The sequence below is a fragment of the Anser brachyrhynchus genome (assembly GCF_964034855.1).
Source record: "Anser brachyrhynchus genome assembly, chromosome: 9".
NCBI classification, from domain to species: domain Eukaryota; kingdom Metazoa; phylum Chordata; class Aves; order Anseriformes; family Anatidae; genus Anser; species Anser brachyrhynchus.
The window spans coordinates 18,393,598-18,408,543 of record NC_137703.1 but is presented as its reverse complement, the minus strand read 5'-3'; the positions used below and the strand labels follow the sequence as shown (position 1 = coordinate 18,408,543).

Here is a 14,946-nt window from a genome sequence, read left to right as displayed (position 1 = left end):
TAGTGATACGGTTTAGTGTAGGACTTGTTAGTGTTAGGACACAGGTTGGACTAGATGATCTTGGAGGTCTCTTCCAACCTAGACAATTCTGTGATTCTGTGATTCTGTGTGGTTGCCAAGAGGAAAAAGAGAGTGATTCGCACATTTTAAAGCAGACTCCAGTGCTGTACTTGCTCTCTATTTAAACAGGACTGTGTATGTAAATACTAAAGAAGTGACTTTCCAAATAGGAAAAGAAAATATTTAGAGGGATATAACCTGTCTACAAAATTACTAGCAGTATGAAAGAATAGAGATCAATTGTATAGTTCACTGTCTCTGCATAGGGGCTGTCAAATGAAGCTATGAGGTACCAAGTTAAAACACCAAAACAAGGTGAATGTTAAACAACACACAAGTGATCTGTGGCACTCCTCACAAACAGAGGCTGTGGATGCAAAAAGTTTACACGGGTTCAAGGGAAAACCAGAACCCTGGGTTAGATGGAGCTTTGGTCTGAATCAGTATGTCAATTCTAACACAAAAATAAATTAGTCCAAACCATCTCAAACTGCATTCACTTTCATCTAATTACTCTTGTGAAAGAACATGAGATTACTGATGTTTAGACCACCAGGAATATCTCATTTCCCAATGAATCTGAATAATCCGCACTGAAGTATCTCTGAGGATTAGGCTGTTGTTCATGAGGATGATTATCCTTGGCCACTGCAGAATCTTTCCCCAAAGAATTAATATTTTCCCTATCTACCATTTAGCACCCCATTATTTCAAAGAACTTATTCATAAACTGCAATCACCTACTATAACTCATGATCCAATGACGTTAGGTACTTTCACGACTTCTGGCGGCTTCTAATGCATTGAATTTCTTGGCTTCCCCATCACGTTTGTTTTGATTAGTTAGACCTGTAGTATAGTAACAGAGCCCAGAACACCACCCTGTCCATGGGTCAAAGAGGTATGATACCTGCCTGTTCTACAGCATTATGCTTCCTTTAAAACAACTGAAAACTGTACAGAGCTGCCAAGTTGCCTTCTCACATTAAAAATTCAGCTCCAAAATTCTGTGATACATCAGGTCCAGCTCTTTTAACGCTACTATTTCTCTCCCTCCTCCTTCCTGCTGTTGAAAGTATGTTTCAGATTATTTTTCCTACAAAGATGTTAATTGTAAAAGAAAATACAATAGAAACTTTTCAGCCCAGATTTTTAATACTAGACAAATTTCTAAACACTTTGGTAGGAGAAAAGCCCATTTGGAATAAGAAAGAAGGATTGCTTAACACTTCTATTCAGATTACCATTTGCATCTTTGGGCTCATTCTACAGCTGACTTCACCAGCACGTTCTGCAATTGCAAAAACCAGCCATGTAACGGTCACACTGCGTAAGCCAAAAATTCAGCTGCACACACTAAAACCTAAACGTCAAGACATTTAGAAGGATGTCAAGACATTCAGGACAGCTCCTATTGGAATTGATGGAGCTGCACACTTAAATACTGCAATGAAGCTGGGGTCAGATTATATACATGAATTAAGGCAATGCAGAAGCTAAAGCTACTCAAGAGGAAAGTTTTCCACTGCTTTGGCTCCACTACAACAGCTCTGTGACCCTTTGGATGCTGTCAGTGCTTGAGAATGTCAGAATAAGACTCATTACAGAGCAATCTGCATGAAATCCAGTGACCTGTGACACCAAGGGGATCAGACTAGAGAATCTGATTATGTCTTCTGTGAACCCCCTAAGAGAGATGGATTAGATCCTCTAATGAAAAAGACGTGGCAGGACCCCCCATGGCTTTTAGACCACAGGTCTCACCATTACTGCTTCCCAGCCATAAATGAAAGCTAACCTCCCTTTTAGTTGATTCTGGAAGTTTCCAAGATTATTTTTCCTTCAACAGTAAGGACCAGAAGGCCGCCTGTAATTCTTTTATTTGCGATTCTGCCGGAATCAAGGAGTGAACCTGGGAAATTGTGTTGCTTGGAACTCAGGCATGAATCAGCAGAGGGGGAATATTGCACTTGGCAATGTGCCTTGAATTAGAAGCAACCCATAAAAGGAGTGTTTCTCACGGTACAAGCTATTCAGGTTTGTGCCCCAATTCTGCACAGCCAGGAACAAGATATATTTTATTTCTTATTTAAGAGATGGTGTTAATGATCCTTGGTCCTCCCATCAGTAAGTTTTATCCATCACAGAGACGATCCTAAATGCTGCCCTATTTTTTATTAAAAATAATACAAGAGAGTCTCTCAGCAAACTGAAGTGGCAGAATGACATTTGCTAAATTTGGCAAATGGGGAAAAACTTAACTACACAGATATGATTTAAGTACTTTCAAAGCAGAGAACTAGGCCAGTGAACTAAAGAATTCAAATGACATAAGTATGAAAGATCTGCAGAACATAAGCTGTGAATTCTGACAGTCACCTGGTTTTAAAACTGTTTAAAGAATTAAGTTTTTTTTGAATTCTTTAAAATTTAAAGCAAAACAAATAATCTGCATTTCTGTGAGACAGAATAATAATGCTGTTCCATTTACATATACTCCTTTTTAGAAGAAAAAACACACCCTGAAGCCAGCAGAGTCAGGCTGTTTTACAGCAACTACAAATCCTATTCTGCATGCAAAAGTTACCTCCGGAGGCCTTCCACTGGGCCTCAGAATGAGCCACCACAACTCCAGGCAGAGCAGAGGAACTGCTGCAACAAAACAGACCTTACAGTGCTTCACCAGGAAAGCCACAACAAAGGGTGGCTACGCAGACAATACTCATACCAGAGCCCTCCTTCAGCAGATTTTTAATTGTGCGCACCTGACGTAATACGGGAACCCCCCTATCAAGGTGCTCCTACAAGCCATCTGCGTTGATTTGCCCACTTTTAGTGGAGCAGTTCACAGCTCAGTTTGCCTTGTCTGGCAACAACCTGGCAACTCAATCAAGAGTAGCGTTATAGACAGTAATTCTGACTAGAGGCTACCTCGGATATCATTTTAGCCTGCTCACCGGGATTACTGTTTTCACAAATAGAATCACAGAATGGCCGGGGTTGAAAAGGACCTTAAAGATCATCTAACTTTCAACCCCCCTGCTCTGGGCAGGGTTGCCGACCACTAGAGCAGGCTGCCCAGAGCCGCATCTAGCCTGGCCTTGAATGCCTCCAGGGATGGGGCATCCACAACCTCTCTGGGCAACCTGTTCCAGTGCCTCACCACCCTCTGAGTGAAAACAGACCTGCTTCTCCCACCAGGGCAATTCTATGGCTTGGGGTCCTGCCCACAATACGAACAAGTACACAGTGATGAAGGACATTGCATCAAAGGAGCAATCTGCAGCACCTTTTTCTTTGGGACAGAACTATAAATTCATGAACAACCTTTTGTTTTTGGTAACAAAAGAGGAAATGGAAAACTGTTCTGGGCAAGCCTACTGGCTTGCTGTGCCCATACAGATGCACTTTGCCAACTGCTGTCAGGTACTAGGCCACACAGTGCTAAGAACATTTGGCTCACAACTCACTTCATGAGGTTCTTCAGACCTCAGACAAGCAGAATTGATCAGTACGAGTCCAGCTGTGCTCTGAAGTCAGCTGGCCCCAGCTGCTACTTCTACCTCCCAATCCCAGCACCACGAGGAATCAAACCAGGCCTCTGAACATGGATGCAGCACAAAACTGCTGATGTACAGCTGCTTGAAGTCTCCATCTCCCCACCTTCTTGTGACTGTTGTGTTGAGTGATGCTCCTGCCCATCCTTAACCCCTGAGCAGCCGAGAGGTACCCAACACTGGGAGCAGCCTGTGGTGGTTCTGGATCAGCCATGGAGTTGGTGATCAGGCCAATGGTCCACATCCAGGTTGGAGTACTTGCCCTTTTAACTGTTCTTCTGTATTACTGAATGGCCAAAAAAAGTGAGTGAGTGAGTGAGCAAATGGAGAAAGGCAAACAGTGGAGGCACTGATTACAGAGATCTATTTTTGATATTCTTAATGTGTTTAGTGACATCATCCATCTCAGCCAGATGTTAGAGATTTAAATTGAACAAATTAAAAGACTACTTTTTGCCCTAGGCATATTTTGCTTCATAGCACATCTCATTAGTGTGGTTTCCTTTAATGGCTCATTTAATTTTTCGACTGAAAATAAGAAATAAAGCATAAGCTAATTTAAGCAAACCTTTTCATACAGCCACTTGCTGGCAGCTCAGAACTTCGGGTGCTTAAGAAGGGTAGAGGAATAGGGCTGTGTTTATCAAACTCACCACAAAATTTTTGATGCTAAGATGTTTAGGTTTCTAACACTGCAAATGGGATATTTATTTTCTTAATAAATATTTCCCTAAGAATTTAGAGGTCTGTTGATATACCTACCCTTGGTAGCCAATTTTAATTGGCAATATCCCTTTAAAAACAATGGGCCCCATCTCCAAAGAGGTGCTTTGAACAAGAAAACAAATTTGTTTTTGACAAGTACAGATGCCTGGAACTTGACATCCTCAAAGGAAAAAGAACTTTCCCCAAGAGAGTAAGCTTCCAAAGAATTTGAATGAAAGACCAACAGGGTGTGGGGGAAGAAATCATAAGAACCATACAGAAAGCTTCCAAGATCTGTCTAAATGCGAGAATCAATTCTCAAGACTATAAAAGAAATGTATTGCACACAAAATACACATTTTTCACTGTGAGGGTAATCAGCCTTAAATTGAAGATATAGAAAATAATGTTTGAGTTAAGCAATAAATCAGACAAAGCTCCCACCCTCTGGCCTCATGAGACATCAGACACACATTCACAGTTATATCATAGGTACTTCACTGTTTTACACTAATGACATGTGATCCTACATCTCAAAGATGCTTCACAGCACTGAAGTGCTTCAAGTGTTGAATGCTGCTTATTTTTTCTCCATACGCTGTCATTGCAAAAAAAGTTTGTCTCCTCAACAGTTTAAATGATAAAAAATACATTGAGAAATGGGCAAGAAGCAATGATCCTCTTACACTAGCCGAATATACACATTGTTCCCAGTTCCTTGTACTACCCAGTAAATTCCGCAGTGCTGTGGAAAACCACGAGGGCAGACACTCTGGAGCATCAATAAAATTGAAACAGTGAGCTAATGTTTTCACATTCTTGGCTTCCTTAGGGAAGTACAATTGTTTCAACTCTTCCCTATAGAAAGTCATATGACAACTAAGTTCTTACTGTGGTACAAAGTTCTGGGCTATCTCTCACTGTGCAGACAAAACTACTCATTTGGGTGTGCATTAAAGCATTTTGAACCTGTATTATTTTATCCAAATCAAGAAACTACTTATTGAAAGTGGTCATAGCTATCAACGCCCCTCCCCTGCCTCATACGTGCCACATTTATCTTGTTGAAAAGCAATTACTCACTTCAGCAGAAAACTCCTTCAAATAGACATTCCTGCAACTGAAATCCTGTTTGTACGATCTCCCACTTCTTCAAGAAAGGCTCAAAGACTTGTCAGATTCTAAGTCACATAGGAAGAACAGAAAAGGCACAGTCAAAAGCCTTTAGCTGTTGACTGCCTTTAATACGGAGGTATTGCAGATATGAGAAGGGAATATTTATTTAGAAAGGCTTCTACACGATATCAGCGTAGCATTGAACAAACATCCTCCCACACGTCAGATGCCTAGAGGCACCTTGGATTGCTATGTAACAGGCTGAAAGGATACTATCAAGTTTCATAGTTATGAGTTATTCTCAAGTTGCCAAAGGATACTCCCTCTGAGAAAATAAACTGTCCATCAGCCCCCAAGCTGCCTAACTTCACTAGGGAGTGGAACTCAAAGAGCCCCAGCTGAGGGCCAGGGCCAGTGGCTGCACAGGCTTCATTCTGAGCCTCATCTCCAAAACACAGGAACTCATCTGCAACAGAAATTCATTCTTCCAATTTTTAAGGGATAGCTCTTTTAAGCAAGATTTAAGTAGCAGGAGCAGATCCGCAAGATTCTCACAGAACTCCACGTCAAGCTGCAGAGGGCATTTCTATGTGCGATCTGGGAGGGTCAGGAGGCACAGACAACTCTGAAAGAACCAAAATAAATTTAGCTCACTTTTTGTCCAAATGTTTTCTGCTGTGCTCAAAGGAAAACAAGACAGGCAGAGCTTGCAAAGATTTTTCCGTATTATATTTGCTTTAAAAAAAATCCATAACTTGAGATATAAATTATTCATATATTTAGACTGAGCACAAACAGTTGGAGGAAAAATACAGTTCAGTAGTTTAAGATTTGTATTTTCCAAGTCAAACATTTATGGGTCAGTCTCATGTGCTCATGTGCTATGGTTCGAAACAGTTCCACACAGCCTCTTAAATGCACATGCCAGGATAACAATGGAAACACTTCTTCATAAATGCATTTCTTGCCAATAATCCCACAAAACTTTGCATTTGTCTCTCCGCCCTCTAGCACTTTGCACTGAGCAGAAAAAAAAATTAATAATAATTCCAACAACTGGTGATTTGAATTTAATTTCTACATGTGAAAAATAGTGGTAGAGTTTAGAAGAGGTATAACTAAGAGCTGAATTACATCCAGTCTTTCCAGTGCCTAACACGAGCAGCACTCTGTGTGTTGAATTGCCTTGCTATAAATTTGATGTAATATTGTGTGAAAATAAGTTTATGGGGTAAACAGTATTTTCAAAAGTTTCTAAGACCTGTCTTTTAAAAGTGTCTTTATAATAGATTTTGGTCGATATCTTAAAAGAAATGTGCCTTTACCTGTTTAAAACTTTTTAAAACTCTATCTAAAGCTTTTAAACAAGTTTTTAAGCTTAATCCCATTCAACAGAATGGAGGCTATGACTTCACGTTAAATCAAGGGTACAGATCTAAAAAGAGTAAGCAGCCAAGCTGGTGTTGTAGAAATGCTTAGGAGTCTTCTGTTCATAGACTGCTTTAAAGCACATCCCCACTCAACTCCTGGTCTGCCATTGAATGTTCAGACGTGGATAGCCAGGTAGGCACCACTAATCTCACTGTAGCTCTCCTAGCTCATCATCAAAACCAGTCCACAATTAATTTTGATGCCATAGCGAAATATCAGTTGTACAAAACCATGCAGGAACATTAGCTGCTGCTAGTTTCTAGATTAGTAAAATGTAATTGGAAGGTAGGTGCTGGTCTTAACTCACTAGCAGAACCTACAAAATACTGTGGATGACTGCCTCCCATGCTCCTCAGTGCAAATGTACCATTAAAGAGTAACTTTCTGAGGAGCAGAGATAACAGGAGGTCACCTACATTATGATCAAGGTTCCAAATAATCTTCGAATTAAAGGCCTTCAGGTGCAATTAAGTCCAGCTGGCACGCATCTGAGCAACAATCTAAACAATCCACAAACGGGCAAGCTGAATACCAAATTCTAACGCTGAGGGACTATGTAAAAAAACTGAGATTACTGAACTTCTAATTACTGGCTTGATTGCCCTGGAAACAGAGTAGCTATTCACTTAATTCTATCACCTTCAATTGTGCTTTGGACAGACACAGTTTTGTTGTCCTGGTGCTGCATCTCAACCACGTTAAGCCTTCACAAGATTTGGCACACAGTAGTAAGCCCTAGCTGTAAAGCCTAAAAAGCTGACAGCTAGGTGAACTATCCAAATCTTTTGGTTCTTTAAAATATCAGTTTCTCAGAATAGGCTACCTCACAAATATGTTGCCATACTTATCTAAATGCTAAATAATGAAATACAGTTGCATTCGTACAGTGTTTTGGATTTTTCATTACTTGGTCTATCTTAAACAGCACTAAGAACAGGCAAACATAGGAATTTAAATAAAAATCTAGGAAGACTCGGGTCTGATCAATATCAGTTTTAAATTAATCAACTGTTTTACCCAAACTTCATGGCACTGAGTTACCCTGTCATGAAGTTACTCAATTTTCTGCCAGTGAAAGTCTCTGCATCTTCAAATAAAAAGCCCGCTCTTTGTGGGTTGAAAGAACCGGTGAGAAGCACACTATTTTAAAAAGAAACACTCCAAAATTACAGCAGAACAAGGTCCTGCACCATGGTACAATTTTCTAAATCAACTTGTTAGAAACAAGCTTGAAATTATATTTAAAGTAAATCCAAATTTGATTCATGTCATTTATGACTTGTAATACAGAACAATGCAGATAATTTTTCGTGAACATATTAGAGGGATGCATTAATCTTCCCTCCTCCCACTGCAATTGCAGTACAGCCCTCCATTTAAAATTTATTGTTGTATGTTACATTAGGAGCTACTAATCTGCTCATATCCTCCTCTACCACTAGAGATTTTTTTTTTTTAAACAAAAGAATTCTCCCCTAACATGGCAAATGTCATCACCTGATCTGCAGGAATCCGATAACTTCCTTCCAGGTTTGACAGAAGGTTTCATGAAGCAAAGGCAGAAATCTGCCTCAACGTGCTACCCAAGCAATTCCTTCTTAAGAAATATTGATGATGAGCACTTTATCAGCAGTACATCTTCATTTAAACCGCAAGATGAACAACATTAAAATCTTATCTTGCTAAATCATTTCAAATCAACAACTTTCCCTCATTCCAAGCTCAATCTCTGCTGATACAAGACACCTTCTTCATGGGCAATTAAAACAGTCACAAGAAGTACACTGGAAGAACTGGTGGATGAAAAATGGACTTGATAACAAGGTCCCAAGGGTATTTAAAAAATCCAATGTTCAAATGTTGGATATTAGGACTAAGATTTCAGCGGAGTTGCACTTTTTTTTTCCCCAGAAAATACCACAAATTACAGTTTCTGTATTCTTTTCCCTCAAAGAATCCTCCCTACAATTTTTTTCAAGTAGTAACATGGTTAATATTAAATACCACCTTTATTTTAATAATCCAGGGAGATAATTTTTCCCCCACTTGTTTGATTTCCTCTTTTCCACAGCATCACTTTACCAGAAGTCTAGAAGTTTTAGACTGAAGTCTGAAAGTGTCTTTTTCAAAATTTAGTTCAAGGCAGAATCCAGAGAGTACACAGCATTAAGTGCCATACGAATATATAGTTCAAAATTCCTCTCTCAAAATTTACTGCCTAAGGATAAAAAAAAGTTTCTCAGAAATATACAATTATTCTTTTCACGGGAGTGGAACATGAGTATAAATAAACCAGGATGTGTCCAAGGCTGAGGTTCTAGAACAGAGCCAAGAAAACAAATCAAATCTCCTGAGACCTAATTCACTACTGAATCCTCAAGAAATGTTTTGGCAATATACATAAATACATATTTTTTTAAACAATTCAGGGCTAAAACTTATGGGCTAATCCATTCCAACACAAAAACACAGTAAAGATGTATACTGGCATATCCCCCCCTTTTTTTTTCTCTCCGCTTTTTTTAATTTTCAAGTGATCCAATTTGAGCATTTATCATTACTTACAAAAAAAGAAAACTTCATCAGAGTAAATATTCTCAAGAGCAACTGAGCATATTTTCAACTACCAGATCAGTTGGTAAAGTTCCTAGGGCATAAACACGAAAATAAAATGCCCAAACTTTACCCAAACAAAAATACAAATATGCTGTAAAATAAACATGGCCTTTGCAGTGATTGTGCTCAAAAAGGAGAAAAAAAAAAAAAAAGGAAAAGCAAATGCTATTACCAGATCCATGCCCATACATTGATAAAACACTCCACAGCTCATAACTGTCAGGAGTTCACCGCCCACCTCTGAATCTCCTGCTGAGCCCCTTCAGCTGCACTAACCGAGCCTCACCCCCCTTCAGGGGGGTCACAAGCCCGAGGCTCAAACATCTGACCAGCACTCTCAGCAAGGAAAGTCCTGGGGGTGGTCCTGCAGGGCAGGCAAGTCACCTCAGCGTACCTCAGCTACGAGTGGGACTGCCAGAGGGAGATGGCCTCCCACACATGAGCTGGAGCCTTTCCATTTTCTGCTCTAAAACACGTGCAAGTCACAGGGGACCCTGGGGTATCACCTGAAAACAACAGTCCTAGTCAGGTACAGCAGTATCTGAATCCAAGAAAGAAGATTGCTACGGTTCGGACCCCATTTCTGCACAAAATGAAAGGCTTAGAACAACAATAAATTATTAAAGAACAAGTCTGTGCAACAAAATGCGCTGAGGGCCACCTAACTGCAAAGCAGCCTGCAGAAAGGGACCTGGGGGTCCTGGCAAACACCAAGCTGAACGTGAGCCCCCAACACGATCTTTCCACTAAGAAGGCTAATAGCCTCCTGGGTGACATTAGGCAAAGTACTGCCACCAGGCGCAGCGAGGTGATCCTTTCCCTCTGCTGAGCACCCGTGAGCCGCACCTGGAGTGCTGGGTGCTTTCCTGGGGGGTCCAGTACAAGCGACATGGAAAGAGTCCAGCAGAAGAAGGACCACCAAGGTGATCAAGGGACTGAAGCACCTCTCCTGCCAGGAGGGGCTGAGAGAGCTGGGACTCTTTAGCCTAGAGAAAGAAAAGGCTCAGGGGGTACCTTATCAACACACATAAATACCTGAACAGAGGGTACAAAGAAGATGGAGCCAGGCTCTTCCCGGTTGTGCTCGCTGACAGGACAAGAAGCAATGGGGACAAACAGAAACACAAGAGGATCCCTCTGAACAGCAGGAAACTTCACTGTGAAGCTGACTGAACACTGGAGCATGTTTGCCCAGAGAGGCTGTGTGATCTCTCCATCTTTAGAAGCATTTAAAAGTTGTCCGGACACAGTGCTGGGCATCCAGCTCTAGGTGGCTTTGCTTGAGCAGGGGGGCTAGATCAGATGACCAACTCCAACTCCCTTCCAACCTCAACCTTTTTGTGTTCTGTGAAATCTCAGTATTCTTGCTCTTTCCAAAGCTGGAGACATTAATCACACCTTCAGACACTTCATTTTGAAATTCATTTGAAATTTCATTTCCTTCAAGAGAAAAACTGCTTTGGTGCCTGATGCTGAGAGCTGTCCCATGTATTTGGAGCTCTGTTGTGCACAACAAGGTGTTATGCAGATGCAACAGCCCACTTTCACTGACTGACAGGCCTGACGCTTCACCTGTACAAGTGTTATGATGAATTCCACAAACCTCAGCAAATGGCAAGGAAGAACGAGACCCTGCCTCGGTCTCTCAGCTTGCTAATTTCCCATATGGTAGAGCAAAAGCTCATTAGACCCAGGGCGTGCATCACGAGTACCGCACACGAAGCCGGACACTAAGGCTGGCATAATGAGCCAAGAGTAACAGAACTGGAAATAGAAGAAGCCAGGTCAGAAAAAAAGGCTTTCCTTCAGGCTTCTCTGATCTGTCTGAAAGAATTCACCTTTCCACTGTAAAATTTCACTAGTGTACTTACATGCAATCATACATAACTTACGTAGAACAATGCCCTTTACCACAGAGTGTTACACTACAAGTGTCAGTGTTGCAAATGATATATTCGAGAAACAGCGTAAGGCATAAAAATCCTGATTTTCCGTTGCCTTCCTTATATTCTCCAGAAGTCACTTAAACCAGAACAAAATCTATGCAAACTTCACGCGTGGATATGTACACACACAGAACCGAATGCAGTAAGGGCTGTTAGGATCAGTAAGAACTGTAAGACTGAAAGGATTAGTCTGAACAAGAGATTTATGTTTGTGCCTAATGCTCACTTTGTCCACAACTGTCATTTAAACGCTTAAGTAACCGGTGGTAGCAGCATATCAGAGTTCACATTGAACAGAAGCAACCTCCTCTGCAAACCTGTGCAGGAAGAAATGTCAACAAGCTGGTGAACCAAGCAGAGGCTGTAAAGAAACCAACCCAACACATGCATGCATGCACACGCACTGTCCCTAACCATTGGTTAAGAAGTTTTTAAAACGCATATTGGATCTCTAGATAGTAACAAATCGTTACAATGAGAAAACCTTTCAGCCCATTACTTTAATTTGAAGATGACATATAGTATAATGTCGACACTATAAAACATCAGTGCTGTTTTCTCCTTGCTGTGCTGGTTTCCCATCAGATTTACTGCAGCAGAATTGAACCAGAGTTATAAAGAGCATGAGTAGTTAAAAGAAATTCTATTTGATCCTGGAAATAGTTTCAGAATGGACAATGAAATACACTTTTCCAACAACTTAGATAGCCTCAGCAGTCAGTGTAATTTGTTGCAAAGTCTACTACACATGAAATATCATGGCTATCAGCTTCTAGCTTTTTAATGGTGTGATCCTGACCACAAGAGCTCTTTAATAAAGCAAAGCTTAGAAAAAAGAGATTTTTCACAACAGAAAAATCTTCATCGTCCTGAGAGGAAAGGCAGCCCTACGAATACTTTTGTATTAATTGTCTATGATAGGTAATTTGAATATTTCTAAAAGAAACTGCTCTTCTCAGTGAGACATTAATATATGCATGACTTAATGATATCAATTTGGACTACATATGGATTAAACAAGACTTTCAAGAAGAAAGTGGTTTGGTCACAAGGATGGTACAGAAACACCTATCACTTTTCTATCCAGGACTGTCTTGTTCCTCCCTGACATACTTCTGCCCTCCTAACAAGTGTTTATACTTGTCACTGCATACATACTCTCACTTGGACTAAACCCCAAACACACTGAATTCCTGTACTGTATCCAGCACAGACAGCTCCTGATCTGTTGCTATGTCTATGTACTGTGACAATGCAAAATAGGAAGAAATATGCCAAGAGGGAAACAAAGTTTGCTGTATGAGACTGTCAAAAGCTCACTCTTTCATGAGTGCATGTGCATATATCTGCATGTATGTGTATAATACATATGTGCATACAACACTATAGTGGCAGAACGAACCCACATTTTGCCTGTCTCCAACTTTGAAATTCTTGGTAGCAACACATGAAGTTCATGAGGAGACAATAAAAGAGGGACTGCCAGACTGAAACAGCATGGACGGTCACACCACAATCTGGATGATGGGTATCACCCCGGAGGGTGACATTGCAAGTTTACAGACTAGGAAATGCGTTTGAGGTAGACTGGAAGGGGAGAGGTTGAATTGTAACTGACAAGCTGTTAACTGGGTCCACCTGACTGAGCAGATACCGATTTAGAAGTATTTACTACATATACTCTAGAGCACATGTAGGTTAACAGAATTGTCTCAGATTTTTGTAGCAATTTAAGTTTAGAATAACTGCACAAAGTCACACCATATTAACAGGTCAGAATCTGTCCTTTATAACTGAGACACTCGGCAATTTGGTTAGCATCTTGCCTGAAGTGCATTACTTCTGGCACCACAGAAACTTTTACCTTCTGTTGTGCTCTCCTGCTGAGGGATGGATCATCCAGAAGTCCCTCAGCTGAACCTGATCCCGGAGTTGGTCAGGTAGCATACCAAGGTATCTCTGCATAATGACGGAGCAGCAATAGTAGCAAAATCATATCAAATGCTTGCACTGTGCAGTTGGGCTTAAAAGTCACCTAATGTCAAGCACTGACACAAGCACATCAGGCATGATGCTGAAAACTGAAATAGCTGTAACCTGTGGGTAACAGAAAGAATCCAGACATCGCTGTCATTTTCAGGGCTTCAGCTCTCCCACAAAAGATTTTTTTTTCCCCTTTCGTTCCAAAGTTTCTTTAAGCGTTGCATCTTAGATTGCCCTTGAGCTACTTTTGCATCTCTGCTTATGTTTGGCTGGGGTTCATTATGAAAAGGGCGTGTTATCAAATACCTGACTTTCAGAAAGAGAACAGCACCTAAAGAATTTTCATTTTCCATGTCAGGACATAAGAAAAGTCACAAGTATCCTGACAGAGAAAAAAAAATTTACAGAGCAGTCTCCACGTGTGTATTCAAGGCTCTAACAACATGGTTTCTAAAGCTATGTGTTGCAGAATCTAAGTTTATCCTTAAAATCCATAACCTTTAGTTAAAGAATGCCTATGCTATGGATCAAGAGAGCAAAGGAATGACAGATTTAACATAACCTTCTGCATAACATCAGATGTGAATTTTGCCTTGCACCTCCTACAGCTAATGGGGTGACTGAAAAGGAGGCTTCCAATGCAGAAACTACAGCCATGAAGTAACTGTCAGAGAAATGTTACAAATCTCCTTAGTTTCAACTTGTCTACCTTCAGTAGTCGGTACAAGGTTTTGTAACGTTAATAAAACACCTTGAATACAGCCCTAATGTATCCTCGTGCAACATACATACAAGTAAACCAGCCATGCCTCTTAGAAAAATACAAAACCAGAAAGCAACATGACAGTGTCTGCCTGCATCTGCAGGCTATTAAAAGCTCCCACTGATTCAGTGAAATGTTAGAACAAAGGACAGCATCAGTTAATCTGAAAGCTTTACCTTCCTAACCATTAGTATCTTAGCCACCATGCTTTTTTATTCTCTTATTCTCTTCTTTCTGGCCTCTCCATTTTTCAAGCGTCAAAGGCTCCAATTTAACCCAACAGAAAAGAGAATAAAAACAAAATATAATCTACAGAAAATAAGCAATACAAGTAATCCACTGTCCAAATTCAGAGCGCTGGAATACTTAACTGTTTTTAAAATTAACCACACTGGGTTCTATGGGCACCACAAATGCTGGCCAGAGTATTACAAACTGGTAGGCAAAAACCAAGACAGGAATCAAGGGAAGAGAGCAGCTACAGCAGCCATTCTGACACTTACTGAAGCAAACTATAAGCGGAAGCATTATCAACAATTTTTTTCAGGCATTGAGGCAACGCGTTCAAACACCAGAAACATGAAATTGGCTAAACTAAGTTGTATTTGGATGAGTGACTAGAAAAACTGTTTTGCAGTTTTGCAGAGAATTTGCAAGGGAGGGTTTTTGTGCGTGTGTGTTGTTCACAGTCCTGCTACAGGATACAGCAAGGGCTTTGCAATGACTCTGTGGCTAGAGTACTTTTGTAATAGTCCTGAGGAAGCCAAGA

General features: G+C 40.6%; 1 protein-coding gene across 1 annotated transcript in view; it reads right to left on the bottom strand.

Moving 5' to 3' along the window:
- Positions 1 to 14,946, bottom strand: part of LOC308200070 (uncharacterized protein) — a 434,369-nt gene that overhangs the window by 344,735 nt on the left and 74,688 nt on the right. The window contains exon 6 of the mRNA XM_080605164.1: positions 3,724 to 3,903. Within this exon, the coding sequence (XP_080461290.1) occupies positions 3,724 to 3,861 (138 nt within the window). The 5' untranslated portion in view covers positions 3,862 to 3,903. The remainder of the gene's footprint in view (positions 1 to 3,723; positions 3,904 to 14,946) is intronic.